Here is a 19,809-nt window from a genome sequence, read left to right on the forward strand (position 1 = left end):
AGATCTATACACATCTAGCTAATATTTTTTTTCTTTTTTGCCAGTCCTGGAGCTTGAACTTGGGCCTGGGTACTATCCCTGAGTTTCTTTTGCTCAAGACTAGCACTCTACCACTTGAGTCACAGCAACACTTCTGGCCTTTTCTGTTTATGTAGTACTGAGGAATTGAACTCAGGACTTCATGCACACTAGGTAAGGACTCTATATCACTAAGCCACATTTCCAACCTCCCTCCCCCAGCCCCCCTTTAAAAAAAAATGCTAGTACTAGATCTTGAACTCAGTAGTGGCTCTTCATGTCTCTTGCTTGGCTTATTTGATGAAGACTGGTAATTCACTTGAACTATACCTCCTTGCTAGCTTTTTCTTTTTTATCCTTTTTTGCTTTTGGCTGATTAAGTGGATGTGTCTCAGACTTTCCTTCCTATGTGGCTCTGAATTGGGATTCTTAATTTTCAGCCTCCTGAGTAGCTAGGATTACTTATGTGAGCCATCAGCACCCAAGCATTGTATGTGTATGCGTGTGCACATGTGCACACGCATGCACATACAAGCTGAGTACCAGAACTTTAACTAAGAACCTTACACTCTCCCTTAGCTTGTTGGGGTTTTTTTTGGTCAGTCATGGGGCTTGGACTCTGGGCCTGGGTGCTGTCCCTGACCTGGAAAAGCTCAAGGCTACCACCCTACCACTGGCCTGGGTATTGTCCCTGAGCTCTTCAGCTCAAGGCCCTTCCGCTTGAGGAACAAGGCCACTTCCGGTTTTCTAGTGGAGATGAGTTTCGGGGGGGGGGGGGGGGGCTGAGAGTTTGGTCTAGTGGTAGAGTGCTTGCCTGGCCAAAAAAAAAAAGTCTCAGTGCCCAGGCTAGCTTTGAAGTACAATCTTAACCTCCTGAGTAGCTAGGATTACAGGTGAGAGCCATCGTACCTGGCTTCCCTTAGCTTTTTTGTTCAAGGCTGGCACTCTTGGTTATTGGAAATAACTCTCTCAGTTTTGTCTGATGGACTATCTTCAAACCACAATCCTTAATCTCAGTCTCCTGATAGCTAGGATTATGGATATATACTACTGGCTCTTGGATAGAAATGATAAATAAGGTAATAATGTTAATAACTAATGAATACTACTGAATAAGATACTGAATAGGTATCTTATTATTATTATTGCCAGTCCTGGGGCTTGAACTCAGAGCGCGGGCACTGTCCTCAGACACTTTTTTTTTTTTTTTTTTGCCAGTCCTGGGCTTGGGCTCAGGGTCTGAGCACTGTCCTTGTACTTTCTCAAGGCTAGCACTCTACCACTTGAGCCTCAGCACCACTTCTGGCTTTTTTCTATGTATGTGGTACCGAGGAATCAAACCTGGGTCTTCATGCATGCTAGGCAAGCACTCTACCACTAGGCCAAACTCCCGGCCCCCCTCAGACACTTTTTGCACAAGGCTAGCCCTCTGCCTCTTTAGCCACAATGCCACTTCTGGCTTTTTCTGTGTATGTGGTACCAAGAAATGGAGCACTCTACCACACTCCTGGCCTCTAGATAGGTATTTTGATACTAGTTAACTGCAACTTTTCTATATAATTCAAATTTCATCCCTCGATACTGGTAGTTTATTTCTTTAATCTTTACTACTCTGGAGTCTGAGATCTGAGGATAAGTTTGAAGCTAGCCAAGCAGAAAAGACGATGAGACTCAACTCCAAAAACCAGCAAAGGCCTAAAGTGGAGGTTCAACTCAAGTTGTAGAGCTCTAGCCTTGATCAAAAAAAGCCAAGTGACAGTTCAAGGAGCTGAGTTGAAGACCCAGTACAAACACACAAAAATGTATCGATAAAAATTTTAAATAGAAAACTGAATTTAAATGTATAGTGCTACCTTTGTATTGCCAGTATTTTGTCAAAAGTACCATAAAATAAAATTACATTTTTCAAATTAGACTCTATTCCTTATATCAGTACAATGAGGAGCACTCACTTTTTCTGGTTTTGACTCCTCTTCATTTTCATCATCAGAGGAAGGACCTGCCAAAGTTGACACTTTGCTAATTACGCCAAGTCTGGCTAGCTGATCCAAAAAAATATCACCACCTTTATCTACTAAATCCCTTATGATCTGCAAAGCAAGCAAGTGGCCATCATCATCATCCTGGAGGGGGGGAAAGAGCACATGACAACAAGGCAGTTAACAGAAAATGACATGAGTAAGTTCAGTCACTTTGAGTGAGTAAATACAGTAATGTGCACAAAGTGACTTACTAAAATTAAAACAAAATTTTCAACTTTATTTTTACAGACTACTATATAAAGAAAATTAAAGCTACAGGTTTTTTAGACAGATGAGAAACTGACCTCTTGATCAAGAACAGTTGCAGTGATTTCCACTAGTACTGTAGGCAAATTATGACCAACATCAGAGTCACAAACTTCTTTTAACAGTGCTTCTGAACAAAAATGAATCATTTTTCGGATTAGAGCAAGACTTGCTTTCCTTGAGAAATAAAAAGAAAAGAAAGAAATTTATGAAAGCATTGTTAAGAAGCTAAAATCAGCTGGGCACAGTAATCTGAGCAACTCAGGAGGCTGACATCTGAGGACTGCAGTTCAAAGGCAACCTGGGCACTAAAGTCAGTGAGACTCTTTATCTACAATTAACCACTAGAAAAATGGAAGTGGCACTGTGGCTCAAGGGGTAAGGCAGGGTTAGGTTGGCAGCCTTGAGCTGAAGAGCTCAGGGACAGCACCCAGGCCCAGAGTTCAAGCCTCAGACTAACAACAGCAACAAAAAGCTAAAATTAGCAAAAACACAAACAACTATGCAGTAGGGCCAGATGCTGGTGACTCATGCTTGTAATTCTAATCAATTTTACTCAATTCTGTAATTCTATTCAATTCTATTGAAATCAGATCTCAGGAGCATGAGATCTAAGGATGTTGGTTCAAAGCCAGTCCAGGCAAAAAGTCCCCATGAGACTCTGATCTCCACATAACCATTCAAAACATGGAAATGGAGTTGTTGCTCTAAGTGGTAGAATGCTAACCTTACACAAAACAGCTCAGAGAGAGCATATAGGCCCTTTGTTCAAGCCCCACAACCAACAAAAACAAACAAACATAAAAACACTAGGTTTTGGTTTTTTTTTTTTTGGTCAATCATTGGACTTGAACTCAGGACCTAGGCACTGTTCCTGAATTTCTTTTTTTCATATATTTTTTATTGTAATTAATAGAAGGGTTATATTATATTCGCCAGATAGAAGGTGCATTAATTCACATACATTGATACCCTTTCTCATGTCTTGGTTCCCATTTCCTCCCCCCCACCCCCATGTTCCTGAATTTCTTATACTCAAGGCTAGCACTCTACCACTTGAGCCCAATGCCACTTCCAGCCTTTTCTGTTTATGTGGTACTTAGGAATCAAACTCAGGGCTTCAGGCATGCTAGGCAAGCAACAATACCACTAGGCCACCCCTAGCCCGCTAGTTACATTTGAAGTAATCTTATTTCCTATGATTAATATTATTAATATATTGAGCTAATCAAAACTAACATTTCTTTTCTTTTTGACAATTCTCGGGCTTGAACCTAAGGCCTGGGCACTGTCTCTGAGCTTTTGTGCTCAGGTTAGTGCTCTACCACTTTAAGTCATATCATCAATTCCCACCTTTTGGTAGTTGTCTAGAGAAAAGAATGTCAGGAATTCATGCCCAGGCTGGCTTTGAACCTGGAGCTTCAGATCTCAGCTTCCTGAGTAGCTGGGATTTACAAGGATAAGCCACCAACTCCCAGCTTATTTATTCTTTTTAAAACACACACTTATTGCTTTAAAATATGAAATTATAAAAGACTAAGTGAATCAAGCATCAAATCCATAAAAGCCTAATATCCAATTAACCAGCAAAAAGCTGGAAATGGAGGCTGGGTACCATTGGCTCATGCTTTTAATTCTAGCTAGTCAGAAAACTGAGATTTGAGGATTCTGGTTCAAAGTCATAGGCAGGAAAATCCATGAGAGTCTTATCTCCAATTAACCACCTGAAAACCAGAAGTAGCACTATGGCTGAAACTAGTAGAGTGTTATGATTTAGCGGAAGAACTAAAGAACCAGGTGTAGTGGCTCACGCCTGTAAACCTATCTACTCAGAAGGCTGAGATCTGAGGAATGTGGTTCAAAGTCAGAAATTAACTACCAGAGAACTGGAAGTGGCACTGTGGCTCAAGGGGTAGACTTGTAACCTTGAGCTTAAGAGCTCAGGGACAGCGCCCAGGACCAGAATTCAAGCCCACAACCGAAAAACAAAACAAAACAAAACGAAAAACTAAGGGACACCACCCAGGCTTCAAGTTGAAGCCTCAATGAACAAAAAAAAACACAACAAAACAAATAAAAACCAATCTATTCCTCTCTCCCCCCTTTTTAAAAATGGGTCATGGGGCTTGAACTCTTGTGCCTGGGCTTTGTCCCTGAGCTCTTCAGCTCAAGCTAATACCCTACCACGTGTGCCACATCACCACTTCTAGTTTTCTGCTGGTTAACTGAAGATAAGTTTCATGAACTTTAGTGCCCCAGTTGGCTTTGAAATCTTCTGATTTCAGCCTCCTGAGTAGCTAGGATTACAGGTATAGCCATCAGCACACGACATTACTATAGATTTTAAATGTTAAACCTCAAATCTTTCTTGAAAAGGTAAATATAAAAACAAATAATTAGATTTAGCCAATATTTACAAACATTATAAATAATTACCTTATTGAAGGCAGCATGGTTTGCTGAAATGTTTGTGCAAACACTGGCAATAACCTTTTCAAGTATATTGGTGCCATTTCTGGATCTCCTTTGGGCTCATTACATTCTTCTTCATCCTTATTTGTATCTTTCTTTTTCTTATCATCTCCTTTATTAACTGGACACATCCAATCACCTACAAACAAAATGTTGTACAAAGAAATATTTTTCAGAAACATTTTGTTTCAAGAAAAAAAAAATCTTAAGGTATACCAACATTAGCAGGCTGGTGACGTGACTCAACTGTTAAAGCACCCACTTAGCAAGCAAAAGTGATCAGTTCATACTCAAGTACCACTAAAGAATAAAGTAAGATATAACCACCTCAAATTGCAATCATGTAGGTGGGAGGATATAGGTACCTTAGTGGCAGAATGATTGCCTAAGAATGTGCATGTAAGGCCTTTGGTTGAATCCTCACACCAGAAAGATCCAGAGGGGAGGATATAAAATTAGGTAGTATCTGTTGATGTTGTTTTTACAAACACACTTTTAATGAGATGAATAACACATTAAGGAAATCATTTCACACTTTTGATTCTGAAAATTACTTCAGTTTTTGCATTCATCAACTCAAATTAATTTACTTCCACAATATCCAAGTATTCTTTACCAGACATTCCCCTATGCCTTGAATTTTGAGTTTTATTGGTTCTCAAAACATTTAGTTCATCTCAAGAAAATGTATCAGTAACTGATAAAGGTTTGACAAATACATTTGTGTATGCGTGTGCATGTGTTTGGAGGAATAGTTCATTTATATAATGTTATGTGTCTAACAAAAAGCTGCTTCTGTGGAAGTGAAGATGAAAAGTAATATTACATAGCCTAAAAGGAATAATTTACTACTCACCAGGAGACTGAAGAATAGCAACAACTTCACTATGGCCCCTTTCTCGAGCTTTATCTAATGGAGTTTTCCCATCTTCATCTCTTAAGTCTGGATTTGCACCATGCCTTAACAGAGTCTTGAAACATAAAACACTTAATGTGAATATCTTATTTCTTTAAAAATCTAACTCGTCATTCTAAAGGTTTTTCCATAATTACTTAAATTATACAAGTACTAATCCAAATTTGCGCTTCCATTTATTATCTTAAAAGCATCTATTCACAGCTGGGAGTTTGGCCTAGTGGTAGAGTGCTTGCCTAGCATGCACAAAGACCTGGGTTCAATTCCGCGGTACTACCTACATAGAAAAAGCCGAAGTGGTGCTGTGGCTCAAGTGATAGAGCTCTAACTTTGAGAAAGCCCAAGGACAGTGCTCAGGCCCTGAGTTCAAGCCCCAGAACTGGCAGGAAAAAAAAAAAGTTATTCATATCTTGAAAAAGTAGATTTGTCATTACCAACTGAACCTGTCACTTCATTAAAGTATTTTTCCTAATTTTTTTAACAGAGTACTATTTAATTTGTGATCTGGCAATCAAGCCTAATATCTCATACATAATGCCAACCAAAAAGTCATCAAGATCTGTCATCCTTCACTGCCACTAGCATCACCTGAACCTTTCGTAATCTCAAACTGAGAATATTTAATCACAATGGTTCAAAAGAACTTTATTAACTGAATGGTTTCTTTCTTCTTTCCTTTCTTTTTTTTTTTTTTAGTCAGTCCTGGGGCTTGAACTCTAGGCCTGGGCACTGTCCCTGAGCATTTCAGCTCAAGGCTACTACTCTACTTTGGCTACTACCCTACCCCTTGAGCCAAGTGCTGCTTCTGGTTTTCTAGTGGCTAATAGTCTCAGGGTCTTTAGTGCTCAGGCTGGCTTTCAACCATGATCCTCAGATCTCAGCCTCCTGAATAGCTAGGATTACAGGCGTGAGACAATGCACCTGGCTTAACTGGATGGTTTTTAATACAGTTGAGCTGTGAATAGAGCTGTAAACAATAAAAGATGTTTGGCTGGTATGTATTAGACCTTGTATCCATTCCTAATAAAGGCAGGAAATGGGATTCTTAAAATGTGATCTCTAAAACATACTTCATTAATTATTATTTAATCACCTTGAGAAACATCACTCTCTTTAAAAACTAACCAACTGATAAGCCATTCATAGTGGAACATGACTGTAATCTGTTACTTAAGAGGCAGAGATCAGAAGGTTAGCAGGTCAGGGTAGCCAGGACAAAACCTGTTTGAAAAATAACTTTTAAGAAAGCAAAAAATGTGAAGTGTGGAGAAGGCACAGAAATAGAAACACAGCAATGGTAATCATCAGTCACTATATTGAAAATGACTTGTTACAATTTGTGAGTAGGGATGGGAGGAGAGCAAGAGAAAGGGCGCCATTATCCAAAAGGAATGTACTCTTTACCAGACTTAAGTAACTGAAACCCCTTTGTATATCACCTTTATAATAACAGCGAAAATATTACATTTAAAAAGAAAAAAGCAAAGTAACAGGGAAGCAAAAAGGGCAAAAAAATGGTAGTGTACTTGCCTAGCAAGTATGAAGCCTTGAGTTCAAACCCTCAATACCCCATGGCCTACCCAAAAAGATCACTTCCAACTGATAAAATTTAAGGTTGAAGAGACATCTTTTTATGGTTAAAATCTTACTACACTGAATGATTAAGGAGTTCACATTGATCAAGACACACTGCACTCATAAACTAACATGCTGAACTAAAACTCTTTTGTATAAGTACTTAATAACAAACTGTAATAAAGGAAAGCTACTATATCACTACCAAAAATTTTCTGAACTAGCCAGGAGTTTGGCCTAGTGGTAGAGTGCTTGCCTAGCATGCACAAAGACCGCATACATAGGAAAAAAAGCCTGAAGTGGTGCTGAGGCTCAAGTGGTAGAGCTCTAGCCTTGAGAAAGCCCAAGACCGACCGAGGGGTGTGGAGGGGGGTGGGGGGGGAATTACTGAACTATGAAAGGTGACAATAAGCTAGACATTGGTAGCTCACTCCAGTAATTCCAGATACTCAGAAGACTGAGATCTGAAGGTTTGTAGCAGCCCAGACTAGAAAGTCCATGAGACTCTTACCTCCAATTAACCACTAAAAAGCCAGAAGTGGAACTGTGGCTCACATAGTAGAGTGTTAGCATTTAACACAAAAGCTCAGGGACAGGACCAAGGACCTATGTAGAGGACGTGCATCACACACACACACACACACACACACACACACACACACACACACACACACAAATAATAATACCAACTATCATTTGAATACCTAAAATATGCAGACTACTACAGTATGTTACACATAATGTTTCTAATTCTCAAAATAATTTTGCTAGGGAAATGAACAAAACTTTATTTTATAGAGAAACAGTTATAGTAGGAAGAGACATAGGGAGATATAGATGGCATACAAGCTTAACTTACCAGAATAAAACTTTCTTATTATTCTAATTTTAGAACCATGTAATTTTAAAAATCAATGGTTTTAAACCCTAGACTTTACCTTTGCTACTTGAGGTCTTCCAAAACAGGCAGCATAATGTAATGATGATGACCTTTGACCCCTATTAACATCAGCACCTCTCTCACAAAGAAATTCTACCTATAAAAAAATAATCATAAAGTTGTTTTATTTATACTTCTATCTTTGATTTAAAATACAAGCTGATTTATTAGCTTACCATTTCCTGAGTTCCAAAAGCAGAGGCCCAGTTTAGTAAAGTCTGACCCACATCATCCATGAAGTTTACTTCAAAGGCTGAAAGTTTAAAAGAGTAATTTCACTTTTAAAGCCAATAAAATAATTCTGAACTTTTCTAAAGTCTGAACTATTTAAAAATTATAAATAATCCCACTAAGTACATAGCCAAGAGTGTTTTAAATACCAAGGTTAATTATAAAATAGTAAGTAATCACCTTAGTATTCTAAAAGTCTTAAACCACTGAGGATTCATAATGTCTTAAAAATAAGTATGAAATTTTTTAAAAAATCAGCTCATCAGAGTATGAGCTGTATTATAATCTAGCTTTGGAAAAGCTAATCCCCATCTATCTTCCAAAAGAACAGGACTAACAACCTAGAAGAATCTTTCATGAATCTGCTCATATATATACACACAATACATACACATACACATACATACATACACACACACATGCACACACACACACACACAGTTACAATTTACTGTAATCAATTTCCATCCATCTTAATAAAACAGCACTACCATCCAGTGATTCATCTTATTAGTACTGGCAGGATCTCTCAAGTATCAAACCACGAAAATTTTAAATGCTGTTTACTCATTCGATACACATTTATTCAAGTATCACCATGCATCAGGCAGATAATTTAAGCATATGGAAATGGGAAACTTTAAAAGATTGGCCATTGAATAGCATAGCTGTGTGAAAAAACTAATTGCCTTTAATCCTTATCTCACAGTATTAACAAAAAATCTGACCTCCTGTGTCAATTGCATCTATAAGTGCATCAGTATCTTTACTTCGAATACAGTCTATAAGCTGCCGATGTGAACGCTCCCCAGAACTATCCAGTCTCCGAAGTCCTGGGATTCTGCCTGTAGATCCAGCACTAGATTTAGGCAAAGCCTTTCGTCCTTCAAATAATAGCACCAACAGAAGATCAACCAAACGCATGGTATCAAGCACACATCTTTCATCACCCTGTAATGCACTCTCAATTGAATCTGGAAGCTCTGACCTCAGGAGATCCTAGAAGGAGAATGAAATAAAAATATTATACATATTTGCCCTATCCAAAAACATTTTTTTTCTAACAGATTAAAAGCAAAGATTCAAAAACATTCTTACGTGTGTTACTACTGGAGAGCCTCTGCAAAGTGTTGAGAGCAAACTTACAATCGTTGATACTTGGTTACTTAATTTGGAATCTGCAGCTGTGGAAGGGGCTCCAGTGGTGCTGCGACCTGGTTTGCATGCTGATGAGGGTCCTGATACAGTACCACCAGCAGCTGCCATTCGAGATAAGAGTTCCTCAGTTAATCCATGTTTGGCTAATGGAGCTGGGTCAACACCACGACGAGTAAATCGGTCTGCGAGTGAGGCGAAACATCGTAGTGCTCCATCTGAAACCTGATGATGTAAAAAATAAGCACACAAATAACATTAACCTAAATGGGGCTAATATCACATCATATACTGTTACTGTAAGAAAGGAAACTTGTGAAATGTTGAAAGATAAAATCTATCTAGATTTAATTTTGGCTCCATACTCTGCTAATGGTATAATCTGGCTTTGAACTGTGATCCTCAGATCTCAACCTCCAGAACAGCTAGTAATACAAGCTTGAGCCACCAGCGCCCAGCTCTGCCTGGAAACACTTATCTCCAAGGAACTGTCAAAAGAAATAAAGCCAGATGTGGAGCTTATAGCTCAAGTGGTAAAATGTGACCCTTAATCAAAAAACCTCAAGGACACAAGATCGGCATCAAAACAAAAGGGGACAAGAGTGTGACCTAGTGGTAGAGTGCTTGCCTAGCATGCATGAAGCCCTGGGTTCAATTTCCTGGTACTACATACACAGAAAACACTGGAAATGGTGCTGTGGCTCAAGTGGTAAAGTGTTAGCCTTGAGAGAAACCTCAAGGACAAATGCCTAGGCCATGGGTTCAAGCTCCCTCCACCCAAAAAATTTTTTTAAAAAACAAAACTTTTATTGGTTGAGGGCACCTAAAGGCAGAAAGATAGTAGCTGAAAAGAAGATAAAATATCTCTGGAATTAAATTTATGAGCTAACTTCCTATTAACAGTACAGGGTACATGCTGAGGTACAAGCAGATTCTAAAATGATCAAACAAGGAAAAGTGAAATTGATTATCCTTACTCAGCTTTGAAGCAGTTTGAAATAAAATACCAAAATACGTTGGTTAAAAGTGTTATAGAGGGCCAGGAGTTTAGCCTAGTGGTAGAGTGCTTGCCTAGCATACATGAAGACCCAGGTTCAATTCCTTGGTTACCACATACATAGAAAAAAAAGCCAGAAGTGGTGCTGAGGCTTAAGTGGTAGAGCTCTAGCCTTGAGAAAGTCCAAGGACAGTGCTCAGGCCCTGAGCTCAAGCCCAGGACTGGCAAAAAAAAAAAAGGGGAGGGGGGTGTATATCACCACAGTAGGAATAACACTGAATCAGGAGCATTTCAAAAACACTACAAAATATGTACATTAATATTTTGTATAGTATAGTATATATAAATACATCAATGGCGACCACTGATCCAGAAGTATGCCAGAATTGCTAAAAAGTAAATACTTTTGTTAGATAAAACTTAATATATATATTTTTTGGGGGGGGGGGAGGGGGGAGGTGGGGAAGTGGTAGTCATGAGGCTTGAACTCAAGGCCTGGGTATTGTTCCTGAGCTTTTTTGCTCAAGGTTATCACTCTCCCATTCAAGCTACAATTCCACTTCTGGCTTTTTGCTAGTTAACTGGAGCTAAGAATCTTACGGACTTTCCTGCCCTAGCTGGTTTCAAACTATGAACTCAACCTCCTGAGTAGCTAGAATTACAGGCTCATGTCACTTGCGCCCAGTTAATACAGCTTGTTTTAAAAAATATATTTTGGGCCAGCACGGTGGCTCACACCTGTAATCCTAGCTACTCAGGAGGCTGAGATCTTAGGATCAAGGTTCAAAGCCAGCCCTGCCCAAAAGAACCTGAGTCTAATCTCCAATTAACCCCTAGAAAACAGGAAGTGAGGCTTGGCTCCAGGACTGGCTCCAGGGTAGAGCAGTAGCCTTGAGCTGAAGAACTCAAGGACACCGCCCAGGCCCCGGGGTAGGGCGGTAGCCTTGAGCTGAAGAGTTCAGGGACAGCGCCCAGGCCGAGTTCAAGCCCCATGACCAACAAAAAAAAAAATTAAAAAAAAAAATATATATATGTATATGACCAGGAGTTTGGCCTAGTTGTAGAATGCTTGCCTAGGATGCATGAAGACTGGGTTCAATTCCTAGGTGCTATATACACAGAAAAAACAGAACTGGTGCTGTGGCTCAACTGGTAGAACTCTAGCCTTGAAAAAGCCCAAGGATAGTGCTCAAGCCCTAAGTTCAAGACCCAGGACTGGCAAAAAAAAAATTAATTAAATTTAAAAATTATTGCCAATAAAAGACTGGCAATTTCTATAATTACTTCTACTTCAACAAGTAAAAAATACAAACAGGGACCACTATAAAAATCATTTCCGGAAAAAAAAAATCATTTCCGGGGCTGGGAGTCTGGCCTAGTGGTAGAGTGCTTGCCGAGCATGCACGAAGACCTGGGTTCAATTCCTTGGTACCACATACATAGAAAAAAGCCAGAAATGGTGCTGTGGCTCAAGTGGTAGAGCTCTAGCCTTGAGAAAAAGAACTCAAGGACAGTGCTCAGGCCCTGAAGTCCAAACCCAGGACAGGCAAAAAAAAAAAAAAAAAAAAAAATTGGGGCTGGGAGTTTGGCCTAGTGATAGAGTGCTTGCCTAGCATGCACGAAGACCCAGGTTCGATTCTTCAGTACCACACATGTAGCAAAAAGCCAGAAGTGGTGCTGTGGCTCAAGTGGTAGAGCCCTATCCTTGAGAAAATCCAGGGACAGTGCTCAGGCCCTAAACCCAAGCCCAGGACTGCCCCCCCCCCCAAAAAAAAATTCATTTCCAAAAGCCGAAAATAAACAAAACAAAACCTACTTATTACCTGATGATCTTCATGTTTTAGTAAACTAGACAGAGATTCTACACAAATTTCTAAAGAAGAATCTTGAGGTTCCATTTTGCCACAGAGTCTTGATACCACAGCCATTGCAGAGTGCAAGGTATCTTTGTGAACCAGGTGTCCGCTGTCACGAATGAAGGTAAGCACACAATTCAAACCACCAGCCTCAAAAACTGCTCCAGACTCACGCGTGCATATCAATTCCAACACCTGCAACAGTAAAAACAAAATTAACAGAAGAATATACCTAACTTTAGTTTGTTAGAATCACAGAAAACATAATGTACCCTCATGCCATGACTTCCTCATAAAAGGTAGTCAAGTGCTGATCAAATAATAGCAAAGTGAATCCAAAAACCAAGTTGAATTATCTGTCAACACAGGGTCCTTTGAATACGATAGTAGAAAGTCCCTGACAAACAACTTAATAGTCAGGTTTTACATCTCAATTAGATAACATTGACAATATCTACTTAGGAAATTCAATTACATTTGTTATTAATGTTTTAGATTGAATATTAATTTTCAAAGAAAAACAGGTTCTGCTGGGGAATTACCAGCAGGAATGGAAAGGGCCATGCAAGAGGTGAATGAGGATGAATATGGTTTATGATGAAACCAACAGAAATTGTTTTAAGAGGAGAGGGGCCATGAAGGAGAGTAACAAAGAGAGTATGAATTAATTACGGTGGTATATTTTATGCATGTAAATGACATAATGAAATACCCCAATACAACCAATATATGCTGATAAAAAAAATCTTAAGGGGCTGGGAGTTTGGCCTAGTGTAGAGTGCTTATCTAGTATGCACTAAGACCCAGGTTCAATCCCTTAGTACCATATACATAGAAAAAAGCTGGAAGTGGTGTGGTGGCTCAAGTGGTAGAGCTCTGGCCTTGAGGAAAGTCCAAGGACAATGCTCAGGCCCTGAGTTCAAGCCCCACAACTATTCCCCCCGCCAAAAAAAAAAAAATCTTAAAAAAAAAATGAACGGGGCTGGGAGCATGGCCTACTGGTAGAGTGCTTGCACAAAGCCCTGGGTTTGATTTCTCAGTATCACACACTCAGGAAAAGCCAGAAGTGGTGCTGTAGCTCAAGTGGCAGAGCACTGTCTTTGAGAAAGCTCAAGGACAGTCCCCAGCCCCTGAGTTCAAGCCCCAGGACTGGAAAAAAAGAAAATGAACAGGCTAGGTATTGGTAGCTTATGCCTGCAATCCGAGCTACTCAGGAGGCTGAAAACTGAGAACAGCAGTTCAAATTAAACTGCCAGAAGTGGCACTGTGGCTCAAGTGGTAGAGTGCTAGCCTTCTGATGAAGAGCTCAGGGATAACACCCAGGCCCAGAGTTCAAGCCCCACAATGGACCAAAAAAAAAAAATAAAAAACAAACAAACAAAGAACAAGCCTGAATTGTTCCCCACCAGTTCTGCTTCTATCTTTTTACTAGTTAATTAGAGATTAATGTCTCACAGACTTTCATGCCCAGGCTGGCGTCGAACCATGATTCTCAGATCTTGGCCTCCTGAGTAGCTAGGATAACATTACTGATGTGAGGCACCAGTGCCCAGATACCCCACAGCTTTGAGTTAAAAAAGCACAAACATGATTTTAGTGGGCTAAAAGGAATTCACAGGCTAAATCTCTTAATATTACTTATAGCACTGAGAGAATTACCCTTGGCTATGAATAGGAAAACAGCTGAAATTAAAATCCATAAGAAGGAGCTTTGGTTTTGTTTTTTAAAGTGGCAAAAAAGAAATAAGGGAACAACATGATTTTATTTATATACTTTCTAATATGATGCAATTTGAATTATGCAACATTAACCCCAAACCAACATGGTATTGTGCAAATAAAGAGTTTTCAAACCACTACTATCAAAAACAAACAATCAAGCAAATCTAAAATGTGGGACATCAAACAAGATAAACTGCTTAAACTCTGAAAAAAAAGTTTCACAGAAGAAAAAGACAAGGACTGTTGTTCATTAAATAAGAATAAATGTGTAAACAGGATTTTTTAGGATTTATTAGGAGTTTGAACTCAGGACTTTAATGCTCTCTCTATCTCTTGAATCATGCCCTAGCTGGTTTTGCACAGGTTTGTTTTTAGATGGGGCTTGTCCATAACAACCACAATAATCACCCAACCTCTGCCTTAGGAGAAGCCAGATAACAGGTGTGAGTCAACACACCTGGTCCCTAAATTTTGTTTTGGGGGGAAGGAAGGTACTGGGGCTTGAACTTAGGGCCTGGTAATTTCCTTCAGTATTTTTTTTCTTAAGTCTAGAGCTCTACCACTTGAGCCACAACATCACTTCCAGCTTTGGGGGGCTAAAAGGAGGCAAGAAACTCACACACCTAGGATGGTTCTGAATCCTAACTGTCCTATCTCAACCTCCTGAGTAGCTAGGATTACAGGTATAAATCACCAGCACCTGGCCTCCATGAATTCTTTTAAGTCATAAAAACATGTTGGTGACTACTAAAAGTCTATAAAATGCACATTATGTATTATAGAACGAGTCACCATTAATTATTATAGGTGGAATCATAGCATTACGGCTTGGTAGAATGCTCTTATCTTTAGGATATACATGTTAAAATATTTAGATAAAGTGTTATGATGACTAAAACTTATCTTAAAAGGTTCTATAAAAAGAGAAGGAAGCAAAGAAGTCTTAGGGAAAGGAAAGAGGAAAAGTGGAAGGAAAAAATGTCAATAGCCAGGCCTTGAGTGTGACCTAGTGGTACAGTGCTTGCCTAACATGTACAAAGCCCTGGGTTTGATTCCTCGGTACCACATACACAGAAAAAGCCAATAATGGGGCTGTGGCTCAAGTGGCAGAGCACTAGCCTTGAGAAAGCCCAAGGACAGTGCCTAGGCCTTGAGTTCAAGCCCCAGGACTGGCAAAAAAAAAAGGAAAAAAAGAAAAAAGGTGACATTGTCCAAAGAAAAATTTACTTATTACCTGACTTATAATATGGTAACCTCTTCTGTGTAACACCTTAATAACAATAAAACTGTATTTAATAAAAATTACAACAGCTGGGTCCCGGTGGCTCACACTTGTAATCCTAACTACTCAGGAGGTGAGATCTAAGGACAAAGCCAGCCCCTGTGAGACTCAGCCTTGAGAAAGTCCAAGGACAGTGCTCAGGCCCTAAGCTCAAGCCCAGGATTGGCCAAAAAAAAAGAACAACCTGTACAACACAGTAAGACTTTGCCTCAAAATAAAACCCAAACACATACTTCCACATAATGCCAATAAGTTAACCAACATGGACTCTCAGAATTAAATAAAATTACACTTGGTCTCACTGGAAAGACAGTACTAGAATAATAGTTAAATCACAGGCCCTAGAATCAGACAAACTTATCTTCAAATTTCTAATGTTCAAATGCTGTGCTATTTGCTATCTGTATAACAAGTTACTTAACTTCAAACTACTGGATTAAAAAAAAAAATCTAGCCGGGCACAGTGGCTCATGCCTGTAATCCTAGCTACTCAGGAGGCTGAGATCTGAGGATCAAGGTTCAAAGCTAGCCGGGGACAAAAGAACCTGAGACTTTTATCTCCAATTAACCTCTAGAAAATGGGGAAGCAGGACTTGGCTCAAGGGTAGGGAGATAGCCTTGAGCTGAAGAGCTCAGGGACAGTGCCCAGGCCAAGTTCAAGCCCCATGATCATCCCCCTCACCCCCGGAAAAAATATCTATAAAATAGAAATGTACAGTTGTCAAAAAGGCAATTCTTAAAAGCCTCAAATAATGCCTGGCAGTAGGGCTAGTATTAGTTCTTATGGAGGACTCTTAACTAATACTGGACAAAATAACCTTGGTAAAAACATGGACAAGCTATCTCAAGTGTTAATGATTACCAGAAGTACCAAAGACCTTATCAGTAATCTATAAATTTTCATTCACAAATACATTTTCTTTTCCCAAGCCCTATGAGATCTACTTTGGTATCAAAAGGCTGTGATCTCAATTGTTCACAATTATTATTTTTTTGCCAGTCCTGGGCTTGAGCTCAGGGCCTGAGCACTGTCCTTAGACTTTCTCAAGGCTAGAGCTCTACCACTTGAGCCTCAGCACTATTTCCAGCTTTTTTCTATGTATGTGGTACCAAGGAATCGAACCCGGGTCTTTGTGCAAGCTAGGCAAGCACGCTACCACTAGGCCAAACTCCGGCCCCACAATTATTCTTAATAAAGTTGGTTACAGGGAAAACTGTCTTAGTAAAAATATACTTTTCATTCTCTAAATGATTTTCAGATGGACCAACAAATAATACTTTTAGGGCAAATGAGGACAAATATGATCCAAGTCATTTTCTGCATGATAATGATAATACTCACTTTTACACATTGTTCAGCTAAGTCTCTGCTAGTCCTGTTGTTAAGTTCAACCACAACCAAACGATTACAAAGTGCTTTTATAGCTCCATCTACCCCAACAATCCTTCGGGTACATTCTGCAGATACATCCAGGTAGTACGTTATGGCTCGAGCTGTCACCTCTAAAACATTGTCTGGAGCACTTTCATCAAGAAAAATTTTGCAGAGGGCTGGTAAGAAAGTGCGGGGAGGACATCTGTAGTGAAAGAAATCATATTACATTAAGTATTATTAGATAAAATATTAACAAAATAAAAGATAATAAAAGCTTTATTTTAACATTTATCTCACTCAATACTCTGAATGTTCATTACACAATATTTTTACACTGTTTTCACTTCCACTGTGATATTCACATACAAATTTCATTGCTGAAAATACCAAGCTGGAAACAGTTTTAAGTAGCAGCACCAGACTGGGTAGCTCAAGTGGTAGAGGGCCTTTACAGCAAGCAAAAGACCATGTAATCAAACCTCAGTACCACCAAAGTATTTTAACAACATTAACTTGAAACTAGGTTCAAATGTTTGGCTTAAACACCAACTACTCTATAAAACTTGCCTGAGTGTCTCCAGTGAAATGGTACTTTCACATTCTTAAACTTTATACATGAATGCATACAGTTTCAATTTATTGATTTATTTCTTAACTTATAGAAGAGTCCTTGAAAGCCAGGTACACTGTTCAATTCACATTTTATAGGAACATTCACTGGTTTAAAGTATGCAAGACCAAGATAAAGCAGAGAACAGCATCTATATGACCTTTCCAAACCCATTTCCTCATTTATACAGCAGACAACACAAACAATACCCACTTTAATTTGATGGTTAAAAAGGTTAAATTAAATCATATACATTAAATGTCTAGCTCAGTGCCTGGCCCAATATTAACCCACCTCTTTTTCTCTCCTTTGAATAATCAATTACACCTGTATTAGATAGTTTTATCAAAAGCAAAATCTGTCAGTTATCAATGAGACTTCCTGTATTTTTTTTTTGCCAGTCCTGGGCTTGAACTTAGGGCCTGAGCATTGTTCTTGGACTTTCTCAAGGCTAGTGCTCTTACCACTTGAGCCACAGCACCACTTCCAACATTTTCTATGTATGTGGTACCGAGGACTTAAACCCGGATCTTCATGCATGCTAGGCAAGCACTCTTACCACTAGGCCAAACTCCCAGCCGACTTCTTGTATTTTATCAACATATAAATACAAAACATCACAACTTACATTTAGTAGAAATACATTATTATATTTGCCATTTCTGCATAGTCTAAACTATAGCTATAGATAAAACAAAGTAATACAATACTATTTAACATTTAAGCCTATTTTTTTCCTCCAATTTTAAGTATGCACAAGTGAGCAGTTCTCAAATCTTTAGCAACTTTTAAAAAGTAACTGGAAATGTTAAGTATCTCTAAATCTATCTTTCACTATTATTATTGTCCTTTTTAAGGTTAGACTGTTCTTTCCCTCTGACTCTCCCAAGGGAAAAGAATAATCAACAACTGGCTGTGAAGCAAAACCCTAACACAAGGTAGTTTCAGACTCAGGAGAGAATGCTAAACGTCCTTATGTCTTTCAGTACTCTACATGTTCAGAGAAACTCTCTTAGCAACAATATACAGAAATGATCCTTAATAGTATAGCCTTCCTAGCTTTATTCTTCAGTAATATATGTTTAGATAATTTAAACTCAAGGGGTCCAGCAGCAGGAACATTATCAAAGATTTTAGACAACTTCTTTCAATGATTAAATACATTTACTTTTCATTAGGCAGAAACCCTGGCAATCTCTGACAGTATACTTTTTAAATTGTTATTTTCTTTTTTATTTGCTTTTGGTTTTTGATGGTACTGGGGCTTGCTGTACTCAGGGATTCAAACTTGCTACCCCTTGATCTTGATCTTGATCCAAACCTACAGGCCCTAGACAGCATGCTACTTATAATAATGCCATCAAAACTTTAAAAGGCACCATACAGGTGGCTCATACATACAATCCTACCTACTCAGGAGGCAGAGATCTGAGAATCACAGTTGAAATCCAGTCTAAGCAGGAGTCTTATCTCCAATTACCAACAGGAAATAGGAAGTGGAGCTGTGGCTCCACTACAGTTTTTTTAAACCTAGTGAAACTGCAATAAGTGAACCAAGATACAATGAGGAACAACAGTACTGAGGGACAACTGTATTCCAGTCAATATGGAACTTGGCAGTCTTCTCAACCACATAAATAAGATTACAAAATTTCTTTAAACTGTTTTCCAGAATGCTATCTGCAATAACATATTTAGAAACTTTCCCTGAAAAAAGTATAAGTACCTTAAAATAACAAAAACAAAAAGAACCAAGTTTCATGAAGTTCCTAAAAGAATTTCCATGGAAATGGTAATATTTTCTGTATTAATACTGTTTTCTTCTCAGACTGTATAAATCTTTTGCCTTTTATAGTTATATATACTATAATTACCACATGCCTTCTCTATATATCATGCTGGCCTATGATTTAAGAAAACTCACAGCATGAAAAAAATTACTTTTTGCCAGGCATGCTGGCTCACGCCCAGAATCCTAGCTACTCAGGAGGCTGAGATTTAAGAATCGTGGTTCAAAGCCAGCCTGGGCACTAAAGAACATGAGACTATATCTCCAATTAATCCCTAGAAAATGGGAAGTAGGGCTGTGGCTCCTGGGGTAAGGTGGTGGCTTTGAGCTGAAGAGCTCAGGGACAGTACCCAAGGCCCAGAGTTCAAGCTCCATGACCAAAAAAAGAAAAAAAAAAATTAACTTAAAAAATGTATTATTAGGGACCGGGAGTTTGGCCTAGTGGTTAAAGTGCTTGCCTAGCATGCATGAAGACCCGGGTTTGATTCCTAGGTACCACATATAGAAAAAAGCCAGAAGTGGTGCTAAGGCTCAAGTGGTAGAGCTCTAGCCTTGAGAAAGTCCAAGGACAGTGCTCAGGCCC

At 39.0% G+C, this 19,809-nt stretch overlaps 1 protein-coding gene and 1 pseudogene across 5 annotated transcripts in view; both read right to left on the bottom strand.

Moving 5' to 3' along the window:
- Hectd1 (HECT domain E3 ubiquitin protein ligase 1) overlaps positions 1–19,809 on the bottom strand; it is a 95,332-nt gene that overhangs the window by 61,659 nt on the left and 13,864 nt on the right. For all 5 annotated transcript variants that reach the window (XM_090345347.1, XM_090345349.1, XM_090345351.1 and 2 more), the window contains 10 exons: positions 16,795–17,029; positions 12,416–12,643; positions 9,539–9,820; positions 9,169–9,439; positions 8,386–8,462; positions 8,208–8,306; positions 5,635–5,749; positions 4,743–4,917; positions 2,345–2,483; positions 1,971–2,141 (listed from right to left, as the gene is read on the bottom strand). In XM_090345347.1, the coding sequence (XP_090201473.1) occupies positions 1,971–2,141; positions 2,345–2,483; positions 4,743–4,917; positions 5,635–5,749; positions 8,208–8,306; positions 8,386–8,462; positions 9,169–9,439; positions 9,539–9,820; positions 12,416–12,643; positions 16,795–17,029 (1,792 nt within the window). The remainder of the gene's footprint in view (positions 1–1,970; positions 2,142–2,344; positions 2,484–4,742; positions 4,918–5,634; positions 5,750–8,207; positions 8,307–8,385; positions 8,463–9,168; positions 9,440–9,538; positions 9,821–12,415; positions 12,644–16,794; positions 17,030–19,809) is intronic.
- Positions 18,296–18,491, bottom strand: LOC150055391 (small nucleolar RNA U3; annotated as a pseudogene).

This window comes from Megascapheus bottae, chromosome 14 (genome assembly GCF_031878675.1).
Source record: "Megascapheus bottae isolate mThoBot1 chromosome 14, mThoBot2.hap1, whole genome shotgun sequence".
Taxonomy (NCBI): Eukaryota; Metazoa; Chordata; class Mammalia; order Rodentia; family Geomyidae; genus Megascapheus; species Megascapheus bottae.